The 15,737-nt window shown below is 41.9% G+C and overlaps 1 protein-coding gene and 1 long non-coding RNA gene across 6 annotated transcripts; both read right to left on the reverse strand.

Moving 5' to 3' along the window:
- Positions 1-749: 749 nt before the first annotated feature.
- On the reverse strand, positions 750-13,266 carry tab1 (TGF-beta activated kinase 1/MAP3K7 binding protein 1). 4 transcript variants are annotated; one of them, XM_034581474.1, is made up of 11 exons: positions 13,181-13,266; positions 11,792-11,922; positions 11,259-11,412; positions 11,055-11,150; positions 10,184-10,304; positions 7,545-7,661; positions 6,449-6,560; positions 5,161-5,305; positions 4,577-4,790; positions 3,485-3,638; positions 750-1,415 (listed from the first exon to the last, which is right to left on the reverse strand). In XM_034581474.1, exons 1-11 carry the CDS (start codon positions 13,232-13,234, stop codon positions 1,190-1,192), a joined length of 1,524 nt encoding a protein of 507 aa, XP_034437365.1. In that variant the 5' UTR covers positions 13,235-13,266; the 3' UTR covers positions 750-1,189. The 4 variants fall into 4 exon arrangements, with proteins under 4 accessions (XP_034437365.1, XP_034437358.1, XP_034437354.1 ...); XM_034581467.1 differs by having other exon boundaries at positions 750-1,412; positions 10,184-10,322; XM_034581463.1 differs by having other exon boundaries at positions 10,184-10,322.
- A 1,166-nt stretch (positions 13,267-14,432) lies between these two features.
- Positions 14,433-15,590, reverse strand: LOC117759609. Of its 2 annotated transcripts, none has more exons than XR_004613523.1 (2): positions 15,418-15,590; positions 14,433-15,297 (listed from the first exon to the last, which is right to left on the reverse strand). It is a non-coding gene; the product is annotated as an uncharacterized LOC117759609 (long non-coding RNA). The 2 variants fall into 2 exon arrangements; XR_004613522.1 differs by having other exon boundaries at positions 15,407-15,590.
- Between the last annotated feature and the right edge of the window lie 147 nt (positions 15,591-15,737).

Below are 15,737 nucleotides of genomic sequence, written 5' to 3' on the forward strand. Positions count from 1 at the left end.
GGGCTTTTCATCTCATGAAGATTATTATTTTATAGCTTTTTTTACCCACTGAAATTTACTGAAGCCTTCAAATGCGTGATCACTGTTGACTTCACTCCAGGAAGGGAAGGTCTCCAGATCTTAGACATTTCTATTTCATTTTGGTCCTCCTGTAAAAAGCAGTTTGTATGTTCAACAAATGAAATTGCACATGTCGGATGCAAGTGCCCACGGCAACGTCACCCATTAGCTTGTAAGCTGCTGGTATGGAGCCTTGAGTTTGGCGTTTTGTCCAGCGCCATCTTGGTTTTTTTAGCTTTATTGTCTATTGTCTACACCGTAATATAGAGAATGAACATCCTGCTGCATTGAAGAAGACTTGAAACTAGATCATAAATAGTAAACACAGTAGTAGAGTCATTTTCTCATAGACTTCTACAAAAACCAGTGGAGTCGCCCTCTATTGGTCATTTGAGAGAATTTGTTTGCACTTCATCATCTTCTAAATAAAACGTTTTAATTATTCTCTAGTTTGTCCGAGAGTGAATCTGTACAGTGGATTTCCTCTTGTCCTGACTAATGAAGGGCCCGGTGCCATGTAGCTGCTCCCCAATCGACTACCTGTGTCCGTCTGAATGAAGCTTGACTGGTTACGTATTATTTAAATCGTATGTGACCACCTGTCACCACAGGTAATGTTGAAGTCTTGTTTCAAGACACCAAGCTAAAATAAGATAGGTGAGAGAGTAACCACGAAGAGAAGCCAAGAGTTGATTCATTTGAGTGATATATTTCAGTACATATAAAAAAAATACTTTCAAAACGCATTATTTCATCCCATTTTAAGGCCTGAGAGTTTGTAATTACTCTCAGCTCTACAAATTCTTAGGTCTGTGAGATTCCTACACGTTTTTTTTTTTACACCTGACAAAAATGGCTACAATCTGGATTACATATATTCACAATCACTCATCACCAGCATCTGTTACGGAAGAGCAAAGATCATTTCGTGGCATGTCGTGAAACTTTTTTTCTCACTTGGCTTCACAGTTCTTTGATAGCAAGGCCGTGAAAACCTCTGTCCGTCCTCCATGCGTCCTCATGCACCTTTAGGTCACTTATTTTTAGTTATGATACATTAATAGCCCAAACACCTCTTACAGTCTCCGTCCCGTCAAAATCCATGTGCCTCCCCGCTGCACCCTCCTCATCACTGGGGTCCCAGTCCTCCCTGGGTGATCTGGCCGTCACAGTGGTCACTTCCCCACAGGCTGTAAAACTGACTGAAGTCCACGTAGGGCGGAACTCTGCCCGTCTCGTCGGGCTGCGCTGCCTGACTGCCCCTCTGGCGGAACAGGCTCCCGTCTCCCGAGCTGGAGCTGGAGCTCTGCGTCTGGGTGTTGGTGGACTGGAGGGTCGCCGTTGGACTCTGACTGCTGGGGAGAGCGGAGGAGTAGAAGGAGGAGGAGTAAGGTGGGTGGTTGGGGAGGGTGGAGGACGGGGAGGAGGCAGGTATGAGAGTTGGAATCGAGGACGAAGAGGAGGGGGCATCGGAGGAGAGGACGGGGTCCATATCATGGGAGGACAGGCAGAGGAGAGAGGTGGAGACGGGGAGAGGACGGGGAGGAGGTGGGGTGGTAGAAAGAGAGAAGAGGGAGGTGGAGAGGGTGAGAGGAGGAAGGGGAGAGATGGGGAAAAGAGGGAGTTCAATTATGGGCTGCAGGACGTCGACGCAGGTTTGGGAGGACGTTGGGTGAAACATGCTGAAGGAGCGACAAAAGGAAAAGCGAAAAGAGTGGGACACGGGACGGATAAAGGCGAGTCAGGGACCATGAGGAAGAGAAATGAAGATGTGAGTCTGACAGTGAGTGACAGACAGAAACAGAGCAGAGGTCCTAAAGGAAGAAGAGACGGTGAAAGTAATCCTTGCAGACGACTGAGCACAGGGGGGAAATAAGGAGAGAGAAAGTTTGCACATGCATCAAAACCAAAGCTGCAGGTTAAGGCGCATTCCTCAATTATTCATGCTTTGATATAAACTTGGTGAAAGAACATTGAAACGATGATAAAAGGATATTGATCATTTAAATAAGAACTTCATAGATTATTTAATTCAATATAGCCAGTTCAGACCTGGTATTAACATCCATCCTGAGAGATTCAATCCCAAGTGGACAGCGTTTAGTTTGTCTGTTCACACCTGACATCAAATAAACATCATTTCTGTTCACGAAAACCAAAATGTGTTGTCTGTGTGAGTTAGTGTCAGAGCGATAAGCGAGAGAGCAAAGTGAGGGACTCATAACCAATGAACTGCAGATCTACTAAGAAGAAAGATTTTACCAATTTGAAAGAAGTATTACTATTATCATCGTTATAACTGTGAAGATTCTCAGTCATCCAGGTCTTGGTGTCTTCAGTAGATTTGCTTGTGTTTCTTGAAGACGTTTCACCTCCCATCGAAGAGAACTGAAGACGCCTCTTGGATGAGAGCTGAAACGTCCTGTGATCACACCCAGCCGGGCGGCTGCGGCTCAGGGGGTAGAGCGGATTGTCGACTAACCCATCAATCCCCCTGCTTCCCTTGTCCACACACCGGAGTGTCAGTGATAGAAAAGATGTATAGAAGTGCTGTGTGGATGTGACTTGTATTTTAAGTGCTTCGAGGAGCCACCTAGAAATACGCTTAACAAACACAGCCCATTACCATTTTACCAGCTGTGATGCAGGTGATGGAAAAAGCATGTGGTCGACACCAGCTGGCAGTACAGGCAGGACTGGGGCCAGTTACTCACAGCAATTTGTAAAATTATTTTTTTTCTTGGGAAAGCGTGAATGACTTCCTGTGTCGTCTGTTTCTGCCAAACACAGTAAATCAATTGTAAAGATGACGCCCGAGAGCTTAACTGCTGTAATTACATCTACATACTTGTAGTATATGATATACACCGTATCTTTATGAGGAAATGACAATTACTAAATATTGATTCAGCTGTAAAAGATCAATCTGCCCTTTGGACACTGTGAAATGAATCCAGGCCTCACACACACTGGAACAATGGGGAAGTGAAAATTACACTCACACGTAAATAAGCAAAGCAGAGGAGGGACACAGGGAAGTGAATATCAAGCTTACTTAAAACAAATAGAACAAGGGAGGGAGGACAGGGTTATCTAAAATACACAAACAAACTTACCAGCAGGGAGGGAGGTGTTGAGTCAGAATAACTCAGAGTAAAGAGCGGCACGTGGGAGTTCAAACAAGCTTATCCAAAACAGGTAGAGTAGGCGGCGGGACACGAAGTGGAAATCAAGTTTATGATATGAAGGCGCAACAGATACGAGACAAAAAGCACGTATCAGGGTCTGAACAGCAGGGAAAAAACATGCAAATGAATAAAAATCAAGCGTACCCAGACCAAACATAAAGAGTGGGAGGGAACCAGGGGCGGAAATACATGTCTACTCACAGAGCAAGTGGACAGAGGAGAAAAACCATGCTTACCCTGGCGTGGGGGTGCCTTCCTCTAAGGTGGACGCAGTGTTGGTTCCATTGGTGAGGGTATTTTGGGAGGGCATGACCAGTGAGAGGGTGACGCTCGTTTTACTGGTGCTCTGGCTGTTGGAGTAGGGCACAGACACAGGGTAGATACGGCCCCCTGAAACAAGAGGGAATAAAAAAAGAGCCGATATTGTTATTTACTTTTCATAAGTGCTATTATTAAGAAAAACAAGAGTGGGAAAAGCTCAGCATTAAAAAGATATCTTGGAGACCTGGAGTAAATTGGATTTTTTTGTTCTGCCTTGGCCTTGTTGTGATATTTTTGGCAACACTTCATAACATCTTTGCCTTTAGAAAATAAAAGCTCAGACAAGGATAGACGTAGTGTGATTTCAAGGTTTCTTCTAAAGAGGTGATCTCTGTCCAGATCAAACTGAACCATGGTTTCAGTAGAGTCGCAGTTCGGGATCACTTTTCTGAATAGTTAGGACTTTTGGACCAGTTGCAGGAAGTAAACACAACATTAAACAATAGAAGAAGAAAAAGAAGCAGAAGAACTGCTTGTAGTATTTTCAGGAATGAAAACACTCTTCACATACTTTCTACAAGATGTTAGATATTTGGAGGTCATGATTCAGAACTATAAAACTGATACTGATATTTAAGATCAGCTTAGGACATAACTTCTTCTAATGGTTCTTAAACCCTTTATTTCAGAAACGTTCCTTTGCCAGATTTTAATTAAAAAATTGAAAAAAGTAATCAGAAGTAGGATATTCTTCTCTGTTAATATCTTAAAAAGTACTGTGAAGCTTCATCTCTTCGGGCCTGATTAAAAAAAGTTAAAAATAGATTTGTGCTACAAGTGGTAACAGCTCAAGAAGATTGAAGATGAATTAGTTTTTAGAGTTACAGCCCAGAAAGGTTACAAACCACTGATATGAAGACTTTATGATTCTTTAACATACTGTATGAATTAGAATTATATATTTGTCACATTTCTCTAAGTTCAAAGTGAGGAACACTGGCGTTGGTGTAACCAGTACAGAGGTGTGTCCCAGGACAGGCTTTCTGTGACACGTGGACCCATCCTACCCTGAGTGGGAGTGAGCGCTCCATCAGCCAGCGGGTAGTTGAGCGTACGGATGAGCAGAGTCATGTCCTCGTGCTGAGAACAGAAGGTCGCCCTCTGACGGCCGGACACGTAGACGTCGTGGTGCAGCCGCTTGACGCGCTCCACCACCGACTGAGCCACAGCCTCCAGACTGGTCTGGAGGGCCAGCTCTGCTGCTACCATGGCAACAATTTCCTACAGAGACATCAGAGGAGACGGGGAGTCGGAGAAAGATATATCGATGTTAGAGTTAGAGGAAGAATGATAAAGAGGATGAAAATGAAAAATTTGAAAATGAGAAGAGAAGAAGAGGAAAAGACGCCGATAATGGACTTTCAGACTAAGTGGTCACGTAGATGTGATTACAAGAAGAGGACAAAGAAAAATAACACAACGATTACATTAGTAAAAAAGGAGCAAGGAAGTCTGGGTAGAATGACAAAAGAAGGTTGAAGGTTAGAGACAGAGTAGGAAGTAGAGAAATATTACCGCAGATTAAAGAAATAAATGAAGTGAAGGTAAATTGGCTGAGGTGGAAAGAAACTGTCAGGATGAATGCACGAACCTGATTGGCCTGTTCGGTGCCATGGGCCGACTCCAGAGCATTGATTAGTCCTTCTGACATGAGCAACAAGAAGCCCGTCACACTGTCCAAAGATTGGCTGACGGGAATCTCAGGCTCTGCAATGATTGGTTTGGTCTTTGCCACACTGACGGCAGAGGAAGACAAAAGATAGATATGTAGATACATGAACAACACAAAGAGATAAAGAAGGAAACAAGCACAAACTGTTTTCGGATATGAACTCTGGAAAATGTCCAGAAAGTTGGCTCTGAACATTTTCTAGAGTTTCACAGACTCTAGAAAATGTTTATGTTTGTTTAGTTTGATGTCCGCCACGTGTTAGAAATGTCATCAACACATCCACTTGCTGTGAATTTTCCGCACATTTTCCTGTTGTATTCTCCCTCAATCAGACATTTCTCGGACTCTACCCGGGGGCAGGCAGGAACAGTTCCAGAAAATGTCCGCCTGACTCTGACATTTGCCTCTTTTTCAGTAAAACGTCTGACTGTAAGAGCATCTGAAATGAATACATTAAATCCAGCTACTCCCATCGACCCAAAGATCGATTGCTTATACTTTGAACACATCAAATTTCCTGCACTCTCCCCGACGGCACTAAGGAGGAAATCCTATAAGGATTCTTTTGTGCGTCTCATTGAGGATCATTCTTGGCATGACTCATAGATATCTGAGCCGCACTTGCTTGGCCTGAGCAACAGACAAGAACAGGAAATGAGACATGTGAGAGAAGGGGGGGGGCCCTGGATTATAGAATTTCAGGAGGTTCAGGTATCGTAAAAGTAATCACTGGAACAGAGTCAGCTCTGATAATGAAGCCAGAACTGTCCAGGTGCTGCTGAACACACACACGCTGACACAACTTCAAAATATTTCTTCAGTCGTCACATTTTCCTTTGAAACACGGCTCTTTAAGTAGATAGTTTGATATTTACCTCAAATATCAGTTTGTGGCCCAGAGGGAAAGGACAGGATTGATGCCACTCTCTCATTTTTTGTGTGAAAGATTTTAATTAGTCAGATCAAGCTGGTGCTAATTTGATGTTAGCTTAGCATAAAGACCGGTTCAGTCAAATTTGACTGATTAACACATTATCACTCTGACCAGTGAAGACACAGTAGCAGCACATGACTCTCTGACCTGTAAAAACACCACTTGACAGTTTGGGATTTCTGTTTGTGGATTAAACAAACAAGGCAACAATCTGGAGGAGTTTGGGAGTCTTATAAAGTGCTTTATGAACAGACAGCGTGTTTGTGGCTTCACCTGAGCAGGTCGATTTCATTGTAGTTAAATTTGACCCGGTAGTCTCCCAGTCTCCTGGTGCTGCTCTGTCCCGCTATCTGGCCCGCCTGCCTCACACGAGCAGAATCCACACCTAGAGGAGACGAGAGGCGTTATGGAGGAGCATAAAGCAGATGAGTCTTAGGAAGGTGGATAGCGAGCAGGAGATTTTTGTATGGGGGGGGGGACAAAGCAATGAGACAAGAGCAATAAGAGGAGGCAGGGAGCGGGAGGGTGGGATGAAAATATGAGGGGAGAGGTCACCTTCAGCTGGGTTAATGGAATGACTGCCATTTCATTTAAATCATTCAGAGGAGGGCCTGAAAAGCAGAGCAATTACGTGACTCCCGACTGGCAGAGACAAAGAGAAGGAGCAACAGAACAAAGAGACTCTGCCTCCTCCTCTAATGGCGCCCCGCGAAATGCAGGGGATCGATGCAGCCAATTCCACATAATATTTATTACAGGTGCCAGGCCACACCTAACGCTTCTTCTGCAAAGCTTTTCACAATGTGTGTATTTTCTGTTACACACACAACCTTCATTACTGGACCATTAGCTCGGCTGTCCACCATGGATAGATGACACAGTGCAAGCTAGTCCACACTAATGGCAGATGTGTCTGAATGGACTTAGTCTGCTGTAGTAAAATCACGTTTTATTCCAATATAACCAGGATATATTTCTGTCTATTAATCTGTAAGAACCACAGATATTCAAGTTGATAAAAACTTAATAAAAGATTAAGGACAATCAAATTCAAAAAGCTTTTCTTCAAAGTTAAAACTAGACTGAAATGAGATGAAAGAAATCAACTCTAAACTCTGTTTAACCTTTCATGGGATTCATTGCTTGGTGTCCTGTTAATTCCCAGGAAAAAAGCAGTCTGCTGAGAACAAGAGGAAAGAGGCAACACTAATGAGAAATTGGTGAATTGTGGACGTCTAGCTGATAATTTGAAATATCCTTATAGCCCTTTTTCAAAAATGTCTAAATGCAAAGTCAGAAACAGAAACAAAACTAAATCTACACAAAAATAAGAATCATCTTTCTCCATGACCGTCTATCGGTGTCTCACCCAGAGTGGCGAGTCGCTGCAGCTCGTCCTCATTGTCGGTGTTGTGTGGTCGGCCGATCTGGAGAACCTGATTCTGGCCATCGCTGCTGGACTTACACAGCAGCACCCTGTTGGTACCTGGAGCCGCAGAACACAACAACAAGCACAAGAGTATTTACAAAAAGAGCATTTGTATTTGTCGATTTCTACCAGGGAGGATACGAAAGTGGTAACTACCAAATGTATGCTGAATCCTGCCTGTCTGCATAGGATGGTAAAAACTAAATAAATGTTTTAACAGCCTCCCGGAGGTAAAAGATACCTGCAAATTCTCGGTCTTTCTTATACGTACATCTAAATGGAATGCAACCATTATTGTTACCACTTAAAGCTGTTTAATAAGTCAGTCTGTCTGCTGTTGAAACTGTCCTTGATACTCTCAGCTGTGTAGATCTAACCTGGCAGTGTTGACATTGTAGTGATTAATAGGCTTCAATAGGCTAGTGATTAACGTTTCAGTAAAGAATAGCCAACCATGCTTTTTGTATGTTCATATATCCTTGTTTAACACACACACACACACACACACACACACACACACACACACACACACACACACACACACACACACACACACACACACACACACACACACACACACACACACACACACACACACACACACACACACACACACACACACTCCCAGCATATCAAATTATGGGTCATATGACCTTAACTGTCAAATATATTTCACGTCAACAGACAGCTGGGAGTGCTTTTTAGAGCCCACTTCCTACGCTTATGTTGAAACCTCTGTGGGATTCATGTTCTGTCAACTTTGAACTCCTGACCCCCACACAACCGACCAGCAGGAAGAACAGTCCTCCTTCCTACCCACGTCTAATTGCTACCCCCCCCGACCCCACTTCAGCACTCTGTGTCATGTCCTTGAGGACAAAAGAAAACGAACACACAGAGAAAGAGTGGTTGGGGGGGGATCTTTTCTTTAGCGACTACAAAGTGAAAGATGCAACCAAGCTTCAAACTCAACCGTACATTTATGGGATTTAGGAAACGCTCCTAACTATAGTGATATAGAAAGAGTGCAGCACTAGAATCAGATGGAAGCAATACGTAAGAATTCCTCTCTGGTACACTTTGGGTCCCCCTGCAGGTGCAAAGCATAATTCACATTTTTATCATTGCCATAAATACAAGACGCAGTTTGAGCCTCCCCATGGTCAGAACTACACGCATGACAAGCTGGCAGAAAAGGAACCGGCAACCTAAGAAGCCAAAGAACCATGTCCACTAACAGGGTTTACTAATGTTGATACCTAATCTACTTGTCATCAAACATTACAACTTATATAACAGGAAGAATGAAAACCGATCATTACATTTGTAAAGGATATTATATATACTATATTTGTCCTATTATGTCCTGATGATGCTTAATTGTTTTACCATCCTCAGCAGACAGGGAGGATTCAGGATGCATGGGCCCAATATAATCTTCTTCTTATAGCTAGCTGCTAACGCTCTGGTTGGTGTTCCTGCCTGGCTCACCAGAGCGGAGCAGAGAAGCCGTTCTCCCGATTATAAGTTTGAGTAGACGTAAGAAGACACACGGTGCCTAGTTACATGAAACAAGTACCATCTACAGTGACTAGAGTCTGGAACCATCATGTTTAACTTTGATGATTCTTGAATAGAGATTCTTATAAATGTCTGTGGCCCCTCATGGTTGATGTGTCGGTGAATGTCTGCCTATCCCATTTAAAATGGCCTGCAGGTTGCTGTACTAAAATATTAATGACAGATGCCTTCTTTTCCGTTTCAGGTAGGAATGTGAACACTTTATACACACCCAACCACACACTAATACAAACATACACAGAGCGACCTATCGAGCTACTGCCCCTGCAGCTGTTGTTCACAGGAGCCAGATTTGGCACCGGGGATTCAAAAAACAATGACCAATGCTGTAGGTATGTTTTGAATCCAGGGAGTCGATGTGATTCCAACATTTGTGTGAAGGCCACAGAAAACAGAAGCTGTGGGAACAGTTTTCTGGTTTTCTATGGAAATAAACACTCTGCAAAAGATGTAAAACACGCGTTTGCTGGAGGGCATTTCATGGTGGCTGCGTGAGACAGACTGAGCTTGGTTTAGGTCATTCAGAACCATGGGAAATGCATAAATAATCTGGATCAATAATCTGAGATAGTATTTCAATCCCCACGTTGGTTGACAAGTTTGTATTTAAATGTGTGCATTTGAGTGAATAAGAGCACATGACCCCAAGAAATATTGAATATTTGATAAATAAATACTTTATAAACCCTTGACCATTAGTCTCTGGTTACTAATTACCTTCGCCAGGTTATGATTTCACCCCTGAAATATATTCAAACTCACTGGTCTCTAGTGGGAAGACTAGTGAGGTCTGACTTGAAAGAGAGAAATTACTGCAAACCCAAATCTATTTGAAGACTGCCATCTACTGGCGTAAAGCAGATACTGAATTGACTTCTATTTTGGTGGAGAACACAGTGTTGATTACTATAAATCAGATGATGTAGTATCAATTTAAATCCCACTATCAGGACTATCCTGTCAGACTTTGGGTGTTCTCTGAACGTGTGTGTCCGTACCAACATTAGCGATGTAGAGCTTGTTGTTGAGGATCAGCGCCACCACAGCTGTAGCTCCTCCTGACACCTCCTGCTCGAGCTCCTTCAGACGCTCCTGCACCTTCTGACTCTGAGGAGAAAGCTGGTGGAAGGACACATTCTGAGCAGCCAGGAAATGAAGAAGAGGAAGGAGGGGAGGAGAGAGGAAGGGGGTGGTAGTGGGCAAGGTGAGCAAATAAAATATAGTAGGTAGAAGGAGGAGGAAGGAAGGGGAACAAAGAAATGGGAAAACAAAATCAGTAGGCGTGAGCAGATTGAAGGTGAGACAGGAAATGAGAGAAAAGATAAAAGAGGAGATGGGAATTAAAAGAGCGTTGAGACGAGATGAAGTGCAGGTGAAAACGAGAGGAAAGGGAGGAGCGGCGGTGGAGGGGGGGAAGAAAGGAAACAGGCAGGAGGTGATATGAAAAGAGATGAGTGAGAACACAGGAGATAGTGAGCATGAAAGAAACAGATAAGAAAACAAGAAAAAGGGAGAGAACAGAGAAGGGGATAATATAACTAGATGTTCTTAATTAAACTAGTGTTTGCCATATAATGTTTTATTTTTTGGCAACCCGCCACAATATCAACCAGAACACTGAAGAGGGAAATAAGGAAGGGGAGGGGGGGGCAGGAAAAGCTCGATCCCGAGAAGGGAAAACAGAGAGACATTTATCTAATGAAACAGGCTGATGAGACCAATTAGAACATAACAGGCTCTGTCTCCAATGGCTCAGGCTAATGCCCAAATCTGCGGTTGCTATGGAAACCGACAGAGGAGTTCCCAAGTTAATTTTCAGCTTAATCTGTGGATGTGCTTAGCAGAGTACGAGGGTTTGTGCATGTCTACCTCGTTGTGCGGTAGGACGTAGTTGGAGAGGTGAGCCTTCTCCGCCAGAGCATCGTCTATAGTCTCGAAGTAGCTCTTCTCCACCACATCGAACGCCTGCAAAGACAACGACAGATATCTACATGTAATATGTGGATCACACGCACATCGATGCCAAGTTCACACTCCTAATATTGTAGAAATGTTTGTGAGAATCCTGCAGACCTGAGTGAGGATCCTGCGGACGTCGCTGTCCGTGTGGTTGGATTTGAGCTGTCCCAGAAGCAGCTCAGCTGTCAGACACTGGGAGGCGAAGCTGGCCACTCTGCTGCCATCGTAACCGTTAAAAACCCCGTACAGGAAGCAGCCATCCTCGCCTCTGATTGGTGGAGAAAACACAACGAACATGAGGCTCCTGTTTCACTTCAAGGAGGAAGGACTGTGAGACTATGGACAACAAAACATCCTTCACATCTGGCAGGTTGAGAGAGACGTGTTGGCCAAGCGCTTTTATGTTTTGAGAAAAACTAAATGAGTCATCGTAGAAATTGACAGTTTTTCAAATTCTAAATTACCTTAAAAATAACGCAACTCATTTGAGAATTTGTCAGTGATATACTGCTGTGACTTTGACTTTAACATTTGAATAAACTTCAATTGGTATCTGAGATGCAGATGTTGAACATAAGTCAGCTGTTTCCTCCTCAGCAGTTAGTTGTACAGTTTCTGTTTCTGTTTCATTCTGACTGAGGTCTCACCTGAACCGGAGGTGTCCGTCCTCATTGGGATGGCTCTGGGTTCCTTTATCGTCAGAACTGTACACAGAGTTGGTGGCTGTGCCGACTCCACACATCTGACACAGCGGCAGGTCGTCTGTCCAGCTCTGATGCTGCCGGGGGCAAAAGAGAAAAAGGGGAAAAGGCATCACTCCACACGTGAAGACATCAGCAGTAACTGTAAGAAAACTATATTCATTCACATCTTCCACCAAATTATTGTGATTACAGTAAGTGACACAAAAGACTTTTTCTAAATGACAAATTCTTTACTTCAGACAGTCAGGGACGTTAATAGTTTTCCCCCCATTGAACACACCAATTAACTCAACCGCAAAAATGCTACTAGAAAGTGTTAACAAATGCTATTTAACTTGTAGAATAAGATGATTAAAAAAAAGTTTACAAAAGTTACAAGGTGCTCTACAAGTTAAAAAGTAAGAACTATTAAGAACATTACTTGGATTCAACTACTCTTAAGCTTTTATCCGGAAAACAAGAATAATGTCCAATAACAAAGCATAATCATTTATTAAACACTATAATATCATAAATTATGTGTTGACATCTGTAAATAGAGAATAAAAAAACACATATTTACTGTAAAATATAGATTATAACACAACTATTCTGATTTGAATTTCATTTTAGTTCTCCATGTGAACAGTTGTGACAAGACCTAGACCACAGTCTACTAGAAAACCTAATAATAATTATAATAATAACTCAGAACAGTAAATATAAGAGAAAAAATGACAATCAGCAGGATGCAAAGTGACAAATAAACACGTTTATAAGTTAAATGAATAAACACAGAGCTGTGTCACAGGAAAACTTGAACACATAAAACCAAACAGACAGCAGCAACTATCACAGAAAGCACAGATGTTAAAGTTTCTGAGGAATCATACAAGTGAAACTCACTGAATCAAACCATCACTTCCCACAAACGGACATTTTTTAAAACTTGAATTAAAAGCCAAATCTTCCTTTAGCCTGTTTGTTTACAAAGTAGCTAGTGAGCTAATCGTGATTCTCAGCTAATTCCCACGTGGACGTGTTAAAACCCAAACGATGCCAAAGGGACTGGAGGTTCGCGTCCAGCTCGTGACTCCACCAACACCCACTCACTTGTCACAGATCGAAGACAATGTTCGGAGGGCTTCGGTTCAGGAAGCTGTTAGCAAACATCCGGACGAGCTAAACCAAAGCAGCTAGCAGCAGCTGGAGCGTCGCTGAGAGACACGAAGCGACGCTCCAGCTGCGACGAGACGGAGACGGACACCGGGGGAGACAGAGGACGTGTCCAACAACGGGTCAGTGGAGAGACAGGAGCGAGAGGAAGAGACGAGAAGCTGAGTTTTAACTTACGCTTTGCATCAAAGTCCTGCGCTGCGCCGCCATGTTGGACGGGTGCTGCTGCATTCACGGACCCGCGGCTCACTTCCCTTACGAGTTTCACCGTTACTAACAAAAACAGCACATTAACCATAAATACACGTTTTTATTATGGATTATTGATTCACTTTGTGATGCCACTTGCTGATGAAGAGTTCGCACTGATTTCAAAGTGTGTTCTCTCCGGACGTCTTGTTTTCGTTAGCCTCAAAAGTTCTTAGCTATATTTCCGATAGCACCTGAAGGCAGCATCTGTACATTTTTGTAGAGCACGTACATTTCAGTTTATTTTTCTGCACGTTTATGTAAAATTATTGTTTAAGAATATCTTTGTTATATTTATTTATAATTTATCAATTTATTGTATTTATAAATAAATAATATTGAATAATGAATAATATTTATATTTGAGATAATGTATATTATGATTTGTTTATACAAATAAAATTGAATTGAATTGATTTTCTTAATTGTCCAAACAGTAAATAACAAATGTGATATAAAATAAAATGAATATTACACTGGGTAACCTTGACAACACCTCCACCCTCTGGCTTCACTGTTAACTACACCTGCAATAACGCCTATTAGCTGAGGATCATTTTGTGATTAATCATCGTCATAACTTATTTTAATTAACACGTCCTGATGTGATCATAATAAATGTATCTGAGAAACTAATAGTGACACATTATCCCTGAGGAAAATGTATATATTGATGGTGCCTGTAAATAAATATAAGTCACAGTAAGAGGTCTGTGTTAAAAGTTTAGAACATCATGGTAATTATCAAATAAATCTTAAACTATCAGTAATATTATGTCGTTGAACAGCTTCACTCTGACTTTAATTCTGGACTGACTGGATGTTTGAAAAAAATGTATAATACAACATGCTTCACTGTGCAAATCACAAACGTCTAATCACAAAACACAACAATAAATCAGCAATGCATAAAAGTGTTATTTGCTGTTGTGTTTTGTGAGTTGCCATTATGATTTGCACTTCAGGGCCAAAGTAAAAAACACTTGCATGAGCACTTATCTCCAGAAAGTCTGTTATTTGGTTTGTGTGAAACGAACAATAGAAATTATTCTTGTACAAACAGCCCATACAAGTGTAAAAGTTGTTGTGTATCAATGATAAAGACTCAAACCTACGAATCTAATATTCTTATTTCTATGAATGTCTATGTAAGATACAACAGAAAGCCCAGACCATTCAATTCAACCTTTATCAGCATTTTCTTTATTTTTATTGGTTAAAATCAAACACATCAAAAACATTTGTACACAATCGTTTTCTTTACATCTTACCTTCACTTTTTAACATATTTCACAGAACACACATGTCTAAGTCTACACTGTTGTACAGTATAAAGTATATATATGTGCATATATACTTTTTTTTAATAATTTGGTCACATTTTTTGTTGCTGTATTTTTTTTTTGATAGTAAGATATTATTATTCCAAAATAAAAGCATCTCCTTACCCTGAAAGCAACATAAAGGATGAGGCGTGGACGACCTCACTGAACCGTATATATCTTATCACAATAACACTTGACGGACCACAGATTTTCTTTCTTTTGTCTTTTCCTTTTTTATACAGAACTAGCATAATGCCCTAAATAAACACTATAATATACTGAATTATAGATTTACACATATTTATAGAGAGATAGTTATACTTTATTCTTTAAGAAAAAAGGAGCAATGCGTGTTCATAAATACTCAGGGTGTTCATGGTTGTTTGCAGACGTAATTTTGGAAATGATAGATAAATAAACTGATGTTCTTCTGGGTTGGTTGGTTGACTGACCTGCTCTGGAATGACGTCAAACGATTGGTCTTTGTTTGAGGGGGTTTTAGGGACCAAAACCAGATTCAAATTCAGTTTCACCATAGAGATGTCATAATAGAACTGTGATGCGGTGCATGATGGGTAAATGTACGTTGCCCTGTGTTTGTTGGATTTAGCTTGGCAGTCAGCACGAAGGCATTAATCGAGGAGGAGAGAGAGGGAAACAGGAAAACACAGACATCCACACATCAACTTAAAAAAAAACTAACAACAGAGGAGTTCTTTTCTTTTCTTTTCCACACACACACACACACACACACACACACACACACACACACACACACACACACACACACACACACACACACACACACACACACACACACACAACACACCACACACACACACACACACACACACACACACACACACACACTCCTGTTTCACGGTCGAGGGGATTAGTTGCCAGTTACACCACGATGCTGATATCCTGTAATGCACCTCTGAGGAGTTTCGTCAGCAGAACCTTGTAACTGTTTAAAATCAATATGCCTGTGGACCTGTGCTTGCACGTGTTGTTTGAGCTGACTGACTGTGGACCTCTGAAGATGAAGGCAGTGAGGTCACGAGCATTGATCTGCTACAGTGTGACCGTTTCTTTCTAATCCCTCAACCCTCCGGAAGACCTCCGATCGAACTCCCAGCGTCTCTGCCATCACACAAGCA

This window comes from Hippoglossus hippoglossus, chromosome 1 (genome assembly GCF_009819705.1).
Source record: "Hippoglossus hippoglossus isolate fHipHip1 chromosome 1, fHipHip1.pri, whole genome shotgun sequence".
Taxonomy (NCBI): Eukaryota; Metazoa; Chordata; class Actinopteri; order Pleuronectiformes; family Pleuronectidae; genus Hippoglossus; species Hippoglossus hippoglossus.

What these genes read in the sequence shown, in the direction of transcription:
- tab1 (XM_034581463.1), bottom strand. Translation starts at nt 13,234, where the DNA reads ATGCAGCAGCACCCGTCCAACATGGCGGCGCAGCGCAGGACTTTGATG. An exon ending in TCCGCAGGATCCTCACTCAG is followed by an intron (nt 11,151 to 11,258) that starts GTCTGCAGGATT and finishes TTGTCTTTGCAG; the next exon opens with GCGTTCGATGTGGTGGAGAA. An exon ending in GAAGGCACCCCCACGCCAGG is followed by an intron (nt 1,416 to 3,484) that starts GTAAGCATGGTT and finishes CGCTCTCCCCAG; the next exon opens with CAGTCAGAGTCCAACGGCGA.